This window comes from Camelus ferus, chromosome 1, assembly GCF_009834535.1.
Source record: "Camelus ferus isolate YT-003-E chromosome 1, BCGSAC_Cfer_1.0, whole genome shotgun sequence".
NCBI lineage: Eukaryota > Metazoa > Chordata > Mammalia > Artiodactyla > Camelidae > Camelus > Camelus ferus.
In genome coordinates, this window is record NC_045696.1 from 96,313,829 (window position 1) to 96,327,058 (window position 13,230).

Sequence of the window (13,230 nt, forward strand, 5' to 3'; positions counted from 1 at the left end):
TTTCTTATGTGTCTTTCCAGTGTTTCTTCGTGTGAGTACACATGAACAAACATGAATATATTATTTTTCTCTTTCTTACATGTATACCTTAGGTACATTTTGTTAATGTCTGAAAGCCTTCCACATTTGCATTTGCAGAGCATCCTCATTCATTTTTACAGACATAATAATGTACTGTGTGGATGTACCATATTTGATTTAATCAAGATCCTGTCAATGGACATTTGGAGTGTTTGTTTCGAACTTTTGCTATTACAAATGAGCTTAAAATGAATGGCCTTTCCTACTTATTTCATACATGTATAGCTATAGCTTTCGGATAAATTTCCAGAATTCAGACTGTATGATTCTGTCATTTTAATCAGCGTTGTCAAACTGCCCTCCAAAAGGTTTATGCCTATTTATACTCCCTCAGAGAAGGTATGAGAGATATGGTTTAATTTAAAACTTGTTTCCCTTCATCCAAAGCTATTTTGAAAATGATTCATTTCGTAAGAAAATGGAAAAAGGTTTACGGGCTACACCACAGTTCATGTATTCCATATTTATAAGATCAAATTCCCCTCAGAAGGTCTGAATCCCTGAGTAAATCTCACAGGAAGGGTGAGAGCAGCAGAAGTTGTAATGGGTGTTATTTCCATTTCTTCATTTATTTAAACTGACATAAGACTTGATACAACTAAGAACAATTTGGCAGTTCCTATTAAGAGACATAAAACATTCATACTTCCTGTTACAGACTGAATCATTTATTCCCAAAATTCAGATACTGAACCCCTAACCCCCAATGTGACTATTTGGAGACAGAGACAAAGAGGTAACTGAGGTTAAGTGAGGTCCTAAGGGTGGGGCCAAATCCAGTATGACTAGCGCCACTCTAAGAGGGAGAAGACCAGAGACACCTGCACAGAAAAGCCCGTTCAGGACACAGTGAGACAGCAGCCACGTACGAGCCAAGGATAGAGGCCTCAGGAGAAACCAGACCTGCTGAGACCTTGATCTTGGACTTGCAGCCTCCAGAACTGGGAGAAAATGAACTTTCTCAGAAACTCAAATTTCTGTTGCTTACGCCACTCAGTTTGTGGCATTTCATCCTAACAGCCCTAGTAGGCTAATGCACCTTCTAATCAAGTAATACGCTGCTGGGAAGTTATCCTAAAGAGCAAAAGCTATGTGCTCAAATATGACCTTGGCCTGTTTATAAATAACCTAAGAAACTGGTAAGAGGCTAACTGCTGAACACTAGCAGCTTCAGTCGACTACAGCGGAAAAATGACAGGATGTTACCTGTCAGCTAACTACTATTAATATGAATACTTCAGCCTCAAGGAAACGTGCACACAAAATGTTACTTTTTCTTTAAATATTTAAGTTAAGGAACATGAAAAGTTTTATAGATGGTAGTGATATTTGCACAACAATGTGAATGTATTTAATGCCAAAGAATTATACACTCAAAGATGTTAACATAAGTTTTACGTTATATTTTACCACAAAAAAAAAGGGAACACAAATTACAACACATACATAAATGTAGTTGTGATGTTTAAAAGGTATTAAGATTGGAAAAAAACAAAACTAAACACACTGCATTTGGTCAACAGAAAAATCTGTAGAAAATGCTTCCATTCTCTTTCACATCACTTAAATATTTCAGTTGATGGTTTAGCAAATTGTCAATTACATGTTTGTGTATACATGTACGCATATAAAAAGATCAGAAGTGATATAAAAACTTTCAATAATGGTCACCTCTGGGAAACAGAAAAGAAGTGTAGAAATTTACTTGTATGTTTGATTTCTTTTTATTTGTATGTATGATTTTTCAATTGAATAAGTATTTTAATATTAAAAAAAGAAATAACTCAAATAGGATGAAAAATAAAACCTTAAGAGTTACAGAGGGGAGGGAAATAGCTCAGTTGTAGAGTGCATGCTTAGCATGCACAAGTCCTGGGTTCAGTCCCCAGTACTTACATTAAAAAAAAAAATTAAAACAATACAAATAGGAACAGATACTTTATATGTGTGTGTTTGTGTGTACATATATATATAATTGTTAACATAACCACACAGAAAAAAGACTTAATTTTTTTTTTTTACACAACACTGACTACTAAAGACAGAAAGTATGGTAGGACAATTGTAAATTTTACATAGTAATTTTGTTGTTAGAATGATACTGGTTTAGTTTATTCTGGAACTTTCGATGCAATTGTAAATGCAGAGTAAATGAATAAATATGTTGATATTGCTGGGATCTACGGTTCTCACTCTGAAAGGAAGGAGATACAATGATGGAAAAGAAAAAAGGAAAAAACCCTGCGGTACTGAGTTAAAACTGATGGATGGGTGGGTGGAAGGATGAAAGGAAAGAAGAAAATAAAAAGAAAAAAAACCTAAGTATGTTTCCCATCTCTGTCCACTGACAGGGCCTAGAAGTTACAACCCTCTGGTAGCCATGAGCAAGCCAGGCATCCAGATCTGGACTGGGGCAGAAAAAGAACAAGATGGCCCTGGACTGTGTTATTGTGTCAAAAGTGAGGAAGTGCTCAAAGAATGGTGGAGATGTCAAAAGGACCCAAGAACCGGTTAAAGTACTCCCACTGGCCAAATGTGAGCATCAAAAGGAAAACAGAAGATAATGCAACAGATCTTTAGAAGAGTTCAGGGGTTCAAAGTGATACTGAAAAATGGGATGTCCTTTACAAAAGAAGGCCAATTAATAAATGTATGAGGAATAGTAACTACCAAACCAGCATTTTATAACCACAGGCAAAATAAATCATTTAGGAGGAATCATCAATTGATGCTAAAAACATAGGATAAAATTTTATTGGAGGGGGAGGGTATAATAGCTCAGTGGTAGAGTTTGTGCTTAGCATGCACAAGGTTCAATCCCCAGTGCCTCCACTTAAAAAAAAAATTAATCCATAAATAAGCCTAATTACCTCCCCTACAGCCCCCCCAATTTTTTTTTATTGCAGAATAGGGTATTCATATGGTCTCAAGGTATCACCCTGGAGAGATTACTATGAGGAAAAGATGAGTACTTTTGCAGTTTAAAGAGATGGCAGACACCACCTTGAGGGATCAAACTTAGTAAAACCAATAATCAAGCAAACTAACATTGCATGTCTCCTGATATGCAACGAAGTCTTCTCACCAAAAATATTTCATCTGAATCCTGCCTTGAGGAAACAATCAGACAAGTTTAAAGTACAGGACTAGACTCTAAGACAAATAAATGGACTAAAATGGCAGTCATGAGGTTCCCAAAAAAAAGAAACAACCCAACAATAACTAAATGAGGGACCCTGGAGAGCAGCACTGAACTGGCTAAAACACACGACGCAGACAGGGCAGCCAAAGCAGGCGTGCCTCCTGACTGGGCGCTGGGGCAGGACAGCAGCAAGGGGTTGTGGAGTGGGGTTCGAAAATGGACTCTGGTTTAAATAACACTAATTTATCAACATTAGCTACCAAGAGCCTCACATACCTGTACTTTTTCAGAAGTTTTAGGAAACACTTAGCATTACCTTGGATGGGTTAATTACAATATTTCTAGCCGAGCCATGTTCATCTCCAGTAAAGGCTGGCTGATTGTTGAAGCCTTGTTTTACATTCACAGCAGTAAGTTCATCCTGTTGGAGAAAAGGTACTGATTAGTTAGGATATAAAAGCTCCAACTGAAGCCAGCATGCCTCAGCCTGAGGAATGGCAAACTCTGCTGCTATACTCTGTAGAAGAGAACTGTTGAACGCACACCAAGGAAAGCAGAAGTAGAGGTTTAAAAACTCAATATATGAAACGTGCAGAGAGACAAAGCCAGCGTGGCAAAATGTTAACAACTGTTGACTGCAGGTGAAAACTCTTCACTAATAAAGTGGGAGATGGGGGAGACAAACAAAAACGAGAAGCCCCTCCTCCCCAGAAACAAAGTCACAGACTCTGCAAACTAGAGTTATTTCTAGACAGCCCATAGTTTGACACCCCCTTCCTCCCCTAAGCACATCTCTATTTTATGTTCAAGAAAACTGGTTCCCTCAACTCACCCAAGACCCCACAGTGAGTTAAAAAGAGAAATGAAGGGTCCCCAGGCACAGCCTCTGATAACCACACAGCACCATGGCCTGCAACTGAAGGAAGTTCAGAGCTTGCCAAGTTCTCTCACACATCTTGGCTCACTTCATCTTCAGCAATGCTGAGGTAGACAGCATGTGTCTTCATGCCCCTTACAGATAAGAGTGAGGCTCACTAAGTTCGAACAGTAACTGGGCAAAAAGGCAGCAATGAAATACTGTCCTCTCGATCCTAGACTAGGAAGAGAAATTTCCATGACACTATGCACCAGAGTACAAATGCCACATGAAAATGCGGTCTAAAAATACATAGCCACAATTTTTACTCTCTTTTAAAAGATCTCCTACTGGATAGATAAGGAAAACTTTTCTTACCAAGGTCACAACATATCAAAAATAGCCCAAGGCATTAAAAAAAATTTTTTTTTAAAAGCCTTGCCCTGCCCAGATCCTTCAGTTATAGAACTAAACTGGAGCTCCCAAGATACAAGATACAGACTTGAAAGAATAAAAGGGAAAGGTTTGGGTAAATGCAGCTAGCTTCTGCTCCCCTCACTTCAGGCCAAGAAATGGTCTTAAGTGACAGCTGGGGTAATGGTAGCCACAGCACAAGAATGAGGATATACACTATTCTTCATAAGTAATTGCTGTAAGTGCAAAATGAAAAAAAAATCAACTGATCAAAAAAATTCCTGCTATGATTAGGCAGGAAGCCTTAGACCAAAATCATCAATGACATATAGCACCTGAAAGGTCACCTTGGCTGAGAACGGAGGTCTTCTGGAGTCGTGCCATGTCACTTTACTTAATCGTGTGTGCTCTGCCTAATACGTCGGCAAGCCACTGCTTTGGCGAGCTCTCAAAAGACCCCACTACAGAAAACGTAGCACTATGGTAATCAAGTCTCCTCTGAGCACGGAAGGTCGCTGGAATCGTGATCTGCACAGAAAATGAGTTGCATGTACATATCAGAAGACATCTCAAACTGCTCCCACATTTTCAAATTAATTATTTGGAAATCTAGGGCAAAACTACCTATTGCATATTTTAAGTCAGGAAGGTGTCAATCAACTGAAATAAAGCAAGTGTGCTAATAACAAAACGCCTATAGTCTCAGAGTCTCAGGAAGAAGAGGGACAAATGGGATCACGAGGGGAATGGGACAAGAAAATTGAATTTTTATCTTTGCTTTACCATCAGAGTATTACAAGAAACATTAATTGGGTAGAAGCATATGTCTTTACTAAAAAGACATTCTGGCTGAATCAAGAGGAAACGTGCGAGGCCTTCAGGACTAGTTAGTTCCACTTAGGGCTGCTTCACTTTCGACTCTAAACTAACCCCAGCTCAGCTAGCGGTCCGCTGTGACTGACTGCGATCCACTGGCCCCGACACACACACACATGGAATCCCAAGAAGGAAAGAACAGGGAGCCATGGTTGCAGGTCTGTCAGCCACATCAGATTTTCCACAAACTGGGATCCACACAGATCCTGCTGGGAGCCTAGGGTCCCAAAAACTTTCCAATCTTGTTTTCTAAGTTTCATGAAAATACACCCAGAATCCAGCCACTTCTCAGCACCACGACTGCCTTCCTAGGTTAGGGCCACCATCACCTCATGCTCGAACACCACAATGGCTCCTAACTGGCCTCCTCCTTGCTTCTACCTTTGCCCCTTGAAGGCCACTTTCAAGCCACTGCCTCAGGGAGCTTAGTAAAACTTTGAGTTCACGTCACTCCTCAAAACCTGTGATAACTCCCCAACTCAGAATACAAGCAGAGGCCCTATGATGTCCTGCAAGTCCCTGAGTGACCTGGCCCCTGACACCTGTCTGACCTCATCCCTGACCATACTCCCCTTTGCTCAGCCCTCCAGCCACGGTGGTCTCCCGGCAGTTCCTCCAGCGTGCCAGCGGGACGTTCTCCAGCTTCAGGGCCTTTGCACTGTCTGCCCCTTCTGCCTGGATCGCTCTTTCCCCTGGTTTCCACATGGCCAACTCCTTGACCACTGTAAGTCTTCGCTCAAGTTTCACGTTCTCAATGTGAAAACTGATGACCCTATTTGAAACTGGAACTGCTCACCCCATTCCCTTCACCCGAGCACTCCTAACCTTCCAATAATCCATAGCACTTTTCACCTAAAACCCCACATAATTTACTTGCGACGTGTCCTGTCTGTTTCCCCCCACCAGAAGGTAAAGTTCGTGAGACCAGGGGTATTTATTTGTTCACGGATGCATGCCAAACACATAAAGCAGTGCCTGGCAGAGCAGACAGAGGCATTTAAAAAATAATTTGTTGAAATAAAAAGTGAATGATAACCTGTTTTGAACAATTAACATAAATAAGTACACTCTTAATCACCGCCCCATGACATCGGAGTCCCTAATTCTGTTTGGATTTATCACTAGAACTACTTAACCTTCCAGAGCAGGGGCTGTCACCCCATCAAGCCCAAGGCACCATCCTAAAAGGAAATATTTTTAAATGCCCTTTTTCCAAGTCTGAAATGAAATTCACAGACAGTAACTCACCAATTTTTTAAAATCAATATAATGCCCTCACTCTAAATTTTTTTTTAAAGTGTAAGTATAACAAAACAGGTACTTGAAAAGAAAACCCTCCAGCACACACCCTAGACTGCCACTACTCAGGAATCGTGGTCCACGGGCCAGCAGCACTGCGCCACCTGGGAGCTTGTTAGAAACGCAGAATGTCTGCCCCCCTCCTCAATCACAATCTGCAACTTCACAAATTCTCCGGGTGATGCGTGGACTCATTAAGCTTTGAGAAGTGGGGCCCCAGGAGACATGAACAAATTGGTAAATGTTTATTACTGGACCTAGAATCACCATAATGCAGTCACTACAAAAAAGCAGACTGATACAGGTGCGCCGTTTGCCATTTCAAATTATCAAGAACAGCATGGCATGAATTTTCTGAAACGGTGAAAAGTCTTGGTAGAAGCTTCACGCTAACAAAATAAAACCTTCTCCCAATATATTAAAACACAATAGTCCTGTTCCTTAGAGACTCAGTGTGTATCAAATGTGTATCTAAAGTCACACACACAACAAGCATACTTTGGGATCATAAGTAAATAGATTCCTATCTGGGATAGAGAGAAAAAGTCATGAAGGTTCGGTGGCGCATGTGAAAGTCCAGTGGGACGCAGGACAATTCTTCACTGAGCCCATCGGTCTACACTGAGGACATCCAGCACACCTGGCCCCGCCACCAAGGGCAGCAATCACAGTGACAGCCAACGCCCACCTGCCCCCAGGGCGCCACAGCACTGCCGCTCTACAACTGTTCCTGCCTCGGTTTCCTCAGCTGTGAAACAGGGGTAGGGCTAGCTCCTACTGTCATTATCTCCAAATCCCAGTCGAGGAAATAAAGCAAAGAGGTTCACTAACTTACCCAAGGTCATACAGTGGTAAAGAACTCCAAAGAATCCATGTTCCTAACCCCCACGCTATGTGAAAATGGCCAGCAATTTGTATTACTACTGGTGTTTGTGTCTTATTCCGGGTTCAAGAAAGTGATAACCTGAAGCTCTGGTCCACACAGAAATACAAAAAATCTGCTGGGAAATTAAGTCCTTGGCCTGAGCAGTGGTTCTCAAACGTCTGCATGCATCAGAATCCCCTGAAGGGCTTGTTAAAACCCAACTGCCAGGGCCCCTCCACCAGAGTTTCCATTTCAGTAAGTGGGGACGGTGCCTGAGAATCTGAATTTTTAACAACTTCCCAGATCAGTGCCGCTTATCCAGGGACCACACTTTGAGAACCACTGACGTAAAGATTTGGCGTTTATAGCTTTCTAGAAACCCAGGGCTTCCAGGCCCAGCCTCGGTGCTACACTCACCACCAGGAGGAAACTGGATGCTCCGTCTTAGCTCAGGAGTAGCTGACCCCCGAGATGGAAAGTCTGGTCAGAACTCTCCGCCACACCCCCTACTCCAAAGGTACAAATAGAAAGCCACACACACACACTCATGGATGGAGGGAGAAAACAAGTCCTGAAGCTTCTCTTTCACTCCTTTAATTTCTCATAGACCCACAAAGAAGAACACGGGGCCACGGAGTACTCAACTGCATCAGGAAGCACATGGCTAAAACGGAAGCCTGGAAGGCGCTGCTGCTAGAGCTTACTCGTACAAAGCTTTAGGTCACCTTCCCAGAGAAACTAAGTGAAAAGGGGGTATGAACCAGCACGTCACAACCACAACACGCACGCACGCTGATCGTTTACTTTCATGAAGCTTCTGAAAAGAGTGAAAGTCGATAGCAAGAATCCAAACAGTAAGTTAAGAGTAAGATTCAGATTCCAGAGTGTTTACTATTGTTTAGACAGTGTTTCTCAAACTCCAGTAACACACCAACAGACCCCTTTTAAAGGAAAAAGTCTCTGCCCCCAGGATGTGTGAAGAATCCAATTTGGGAAAATGAAGTAGGACGTGGATACCTAATGGCAGCACTGAGGGGTTCAGAACAAGATGTGATGTGTGTTACATGAACTCAGACTACAAACTCTTATGACATTTTGCTCTGAAGGCCTTTGGCAAAGCTAATCAAGCAAAAATAGAAGGGAGAGAGTCCAGATTTTAAAACAGCAAGCTTCGAAAATCCCAAAGCCAGGGGACACAAATAGCTTCCTCTTGCATTAGCCTTGACCCTCTTCAAAGATTTTTCTAAATAAAAGAGATTAAGTGTCAAAATCCTTACTATGGTCCTAACAGAAGATTTAAACTTGTTTTGCTACATCTAGTCAACCTGTCTTATAAAAAATAGAACCATCAGCTGCTACTTTGCCTATTTGCAAAGATGAGACAACTAAAACCCCCCAAAACTTGGGGACACACCCAACCATTAATCAGGGTCTTACTCAGAAGCCTGTGCTCTGGGCACGGGATCAGCAGTGCCAAACGCTTTCCAGTAAAAAGAACTCCTGACTGAAGGCTGAAAATTTTCCCATTGTAAAATGTGGAGAACAAAGAGAAATAAACTGCCAGCCATGAATTCAGCGAGTTTTAAGTGTTTTTGTTTATCATTACAGCACCGGGGGCAAAACACTGTACACACATGCGTGAAACCAAACATCTACTCAGTCAAGGGGCAACGCTAGCTGAGAACATGAACTCACAGTCCACGCCTGGGGGTCTAGGGCAGCGCTCCACCAGATCAACAGGTTTAAAACAGAATCAGGCCCAAAGTAACCTCAACACAGGAGGACTCTCCCACCTCTTGTCATTGACTTCAACGGAAATAATAAGCCTTAAAGCAATCTGAGGGAGGCAGGTACTCAGAGGCAGACAGACAAAAGCCTAGAAACTGGCCCATGTTCACGTGGAAGACCAGCGTTCACTCTGCATTTTCGTGTTCTATACTGATACAAAAATCAGACCTTCGAAACTTTGGGTGAATTCCAAATGCATTCATCAATCTCGCACATTTACCATGAACTTCAGAGAATGATGTTATTTTTTGGATCACTTTCAAAGCAATCTTTCAATTTCAATAAAATGTTTCATTAGGAAAGTGAAAACATTGTGATCCTAGTTTGGAAATGGGTTAAGTTCCTTCTCACTCGAAGGAAAAAAATAGGTTAGCACAGCTTTCAGTGACCATCTCAAAAGCAAGTAATACACACTCAGGTGCACACACGCATGTGCACACATACTTAACCCCCAGACTTCTCACTTACCGTACAGAACATATGCAGAGATGCCTGACTTCCTCAGTCACCTACTTGCATCTAACAAACTAACTCAATGACTGTCAATGGACTGGACAGAAACGTCCACCAGGGTGACAGTGCCACAGAAGTAGAAAGACGTCCGTCCCTCTAGGCACTAGTCAGGCAGGCTGTGTTAGTTAGGGTCTTAGCCAAAGCAACAATTTTTTTTTAAAAAACAGCTTTATATAACTATTTTCCCTAGCCCTGTCCACCTCCTTCCCAGAAAAGCATTCTCTGAGACCCCTGAGGACGTCTGTAAATCCGTTAGAGGAGCGAGGCTGTGATAATGCCCGTTGTGGACACAGGCAATAAACAGTCTTCAGGCAACACTTCAGAGTTAGCAGGTACAAAAGAGAAGAAGGAATAATCTCTCTCTCCTCACACCTCATCATTAACCAGTTCCAGCCATACTTCTCCCAAAATGTGTCTCAGATCTATTCTTTCTTTTAAAACTACACAGCCACATAACCAGCAGCCACTGTCACAGCAGGCCCAGGCCATGGCCCCTCACACACCCTCCTCCTCCGTCTAGACCTTCGCCTGAGTTCAGCCGGCCCACTGGCCCCAGATGAATCTTCCTGAAACAGGTTTTCTTTTCTGTGCTCCCCAATTCAAGAGCCTCAGAGGCTTTTTTTTTTTTAATTTCCCAGAAGGAGTTAAAGAATAGGAGCACCTAGCACAGCACTCTGCAGATCCTCAGTAACACCTGTGGGCCTCCTCTGCCCCTAACTCCAGTCACGCAAACCCAACTACCCGGGACGGGCATCGGACGCCGTGAGCAATCAGGCTCCGCTTCCCAGTCTCACTTCCCTTCTGGGTGTTAGAACCGCAGAGACCTGAGTTTGAACGAAGAGCCCTCACCTATGAGAGCGAACAGGGGAACCGCCCTCTCTGCACCTCAGCTGCTGCGGTCAACACGTGACAAAAATAACTCGCGGGGCTGAGGTTCCATAAGACAAGCGTACAGGCCTTAGCACGGTGCCTGGCCCCATATCAAGAGCTCTATAAATGGCGGCTACTAGTATAAGCAGTTGAGCTTTTTTTTTTAATATATATATTTTAACTTTCATTTAAGCTACTTGACTGTTATATTCCTTCCCATATACATTGTCTTTTCAGCCTCTAAGCCTTACACAAGGCCATTCCCACCCCCTGGAGTGCACATGAAATCTTCTGCATCTTCAAACCACAACTCAGGACTTCCCTTCATTTAATCAACAAACAACTAAGTACACGGCACTGTACAAAGTGCTGGGGACTCCGTAGTGAGCACATTGCAAGTGTGACAAATGCCCCAAGGAAGAGTACTGCCTGCTCGGAACGCACGTAACAGGGGCTTAACCTAATCTGAGAAGTCAGAAAAAACTCCCTGAAGAAGTGGCCTTTGAGCCGAGCCCTGAGTCTGAAATAAGAGTTAACTAGGTTAAGAGGAGGACCCTTACAACAGCAAGGTTGAAATTTTGCATGAAGTGATACAATATTAACTCTACAGACACTGTGAAAAATTAGAGCTGTGTATTATAACTCCTAGAGCAATCACTAAAAAAAAAAATTAAATAAAAGAAGTGAAGAAGTAAATGAAAATGTCATTAGATAAATTCATTCTTTCTTAACATAGTTTAATAATCCAGAAGAAAGTAAAATGGTAAATAAATCTGACCATATCAATAATTACATTAAATGCTAATTGAATGTCAATGGGCTAAGATTCCAATTGAAAGACAGAGATTGTCAGATTGGATAAGGAAGGAAACCCCAGCCAAATGCTGTACTTTAAGACAGATAAGTTGACAGTAAATTGATGGAAAGTGATATATAGCATGCAAGTGACGAACATAAGAGGGCTGGAGTGGCTATATTAATATTGGATAAAGTAAACTTCAAGATAAAGAGCACTGCAAAGATAAAGAGGAGCATATCATAATGACAAAAGGGTCAATTCATTAGGAAGACATAAAAACAATCCCAGGCACGCGTGTGCCCAACACACTCTCTCTTCCAGAAGAGCATGTGTAAAAGCTGCAGGCTGGGAAAATGAAAGAACACGGTCCTGGCAGGAGCAGAAGGGAGGCAGGTGTGAGGTGAGAATGAGCAGTGTGTGGGTAGAATACACAGGGTCTTGTGGACCAAGTGAAGGACTTCAGCCTTTACAAGAACAGTAGAGGGTTTTATGCAGCGGGGCGACAGCATCCAACCTGAATAGGTCCGCAGTGCGGACATCTGATTGGAGCCGGTCAGACCAAATAGGGGGCCCAGAGGCAAAGTGATGGGGACCAGTGAGAGGCTCTCTTAGGAGCCGAGACATCAGATGACAGTAGCTAGGACCAAGACGGTGGTGACAGAAGTGGAGAGAAGGTGAAGCGTGGAGGGATATTTAGGGGAGCTACTCAGCAGGGCTTTTGGTGACCTGTTGGATGGGATGACAAAGAGTGAGGCCATCGAGGATGTCCCCTGGACTTCTGGGACAGCAAGATCTCTTAAGATGGAACAGTAATGTTGGGGGTTTTGGAGAGGAAACAGGAACAGATCACAAGTTCAGTTTTAAATGTAAGGTTGAGGTAGCTGGTAAAACAAGATGTTTCTTATAGACACTTAGATGTACAGTGTAGAGTGCCGAGAAAGTCGAGGCTGGAGTCATCAAGTAGTGAGCTGTCTGCATGTAGGTGGTAACTGAGCCGGGGGTCGGCAGGGGGAGGGCTGAGCTCACCCGAGGAGAGGGTAAGTGAGAAGCGCCAACGGCCTACAACAGACCCCATGGAACATCCAATTTGACTTCATGGCCAGGCAGAGGAAGAAAAGCCTTCAGAGACTGGGATGGCGTGGCCAGGGTGCAGGGAAGGAAGCCAGGAGCGCTTTACCTCGGGAGCTGAGGGAAGATGCTGCTTGACCAGAGGAGGGGGCAACAGGTGCAAGTGCAGGGAATGTGGTGCCACTGGCACCCTGAGTGGGGGATGGCTCGGTGGGATGACGGGGGCAGGAGCCTGACTGAAGCAGCAGAGGAAGAAGTGGGAGGTGAAGGAGACAGTGAGACACAGGAGCCTTTGGGGGAAGGTTTGGAGAAAGATGTGGAGAGAAATGGGAAGATGGGGTCAAGTTTTAATAGCACAGAAAGGATCCAGTGAAGGGAGTAGCTGAAGATAACAGGAGATGAGGGAGATGGCAGATGGCTTGAAGTTCCTGAGCAAAAAGGAGGGGACCCAGGATCTCTTGAGCCAGGACCCAGAAGGCAAGGTCCAGTACCAGCCCAGCCAAGTATGTGTGGAGATGGGTCTAGAGACAGGCCCTACAGGCACTGAATCGTGTACCCCAAAAAGGTAGGTCAAAGTCCTAACCCCTATACCTGTGACCTTATTTGAAAATAGGGTCTGTGCAGATATAATCAAGATAAGGTCATACTGAATGAGGGTG

At 43.2% G+C, this 13,230-nt stretch overlaps 1 protein-coding gene across 1 annotated transcript in view; it reads right to left on the reverse strand.

Annotated features, from left to right (window-relative positions):
* The window catches only part of MED12L (mediator complex subunit 12L), a 292,633-nt gene that overhangs the window by 261,362 nt on the left and 18,041 nt on the right, over positions 1-13,230 (reverse strand). The window contains exon 3 of the mRNA XM_032486297.1: positions 3,540-3,644. Coding sequence (XP_032342188.1) covers positions 3,540-3,644 — 105 coding nt within the window. The remainder of the gene's footprint in view (positions 1-3,539; positions 3,645-13,230) is intronic.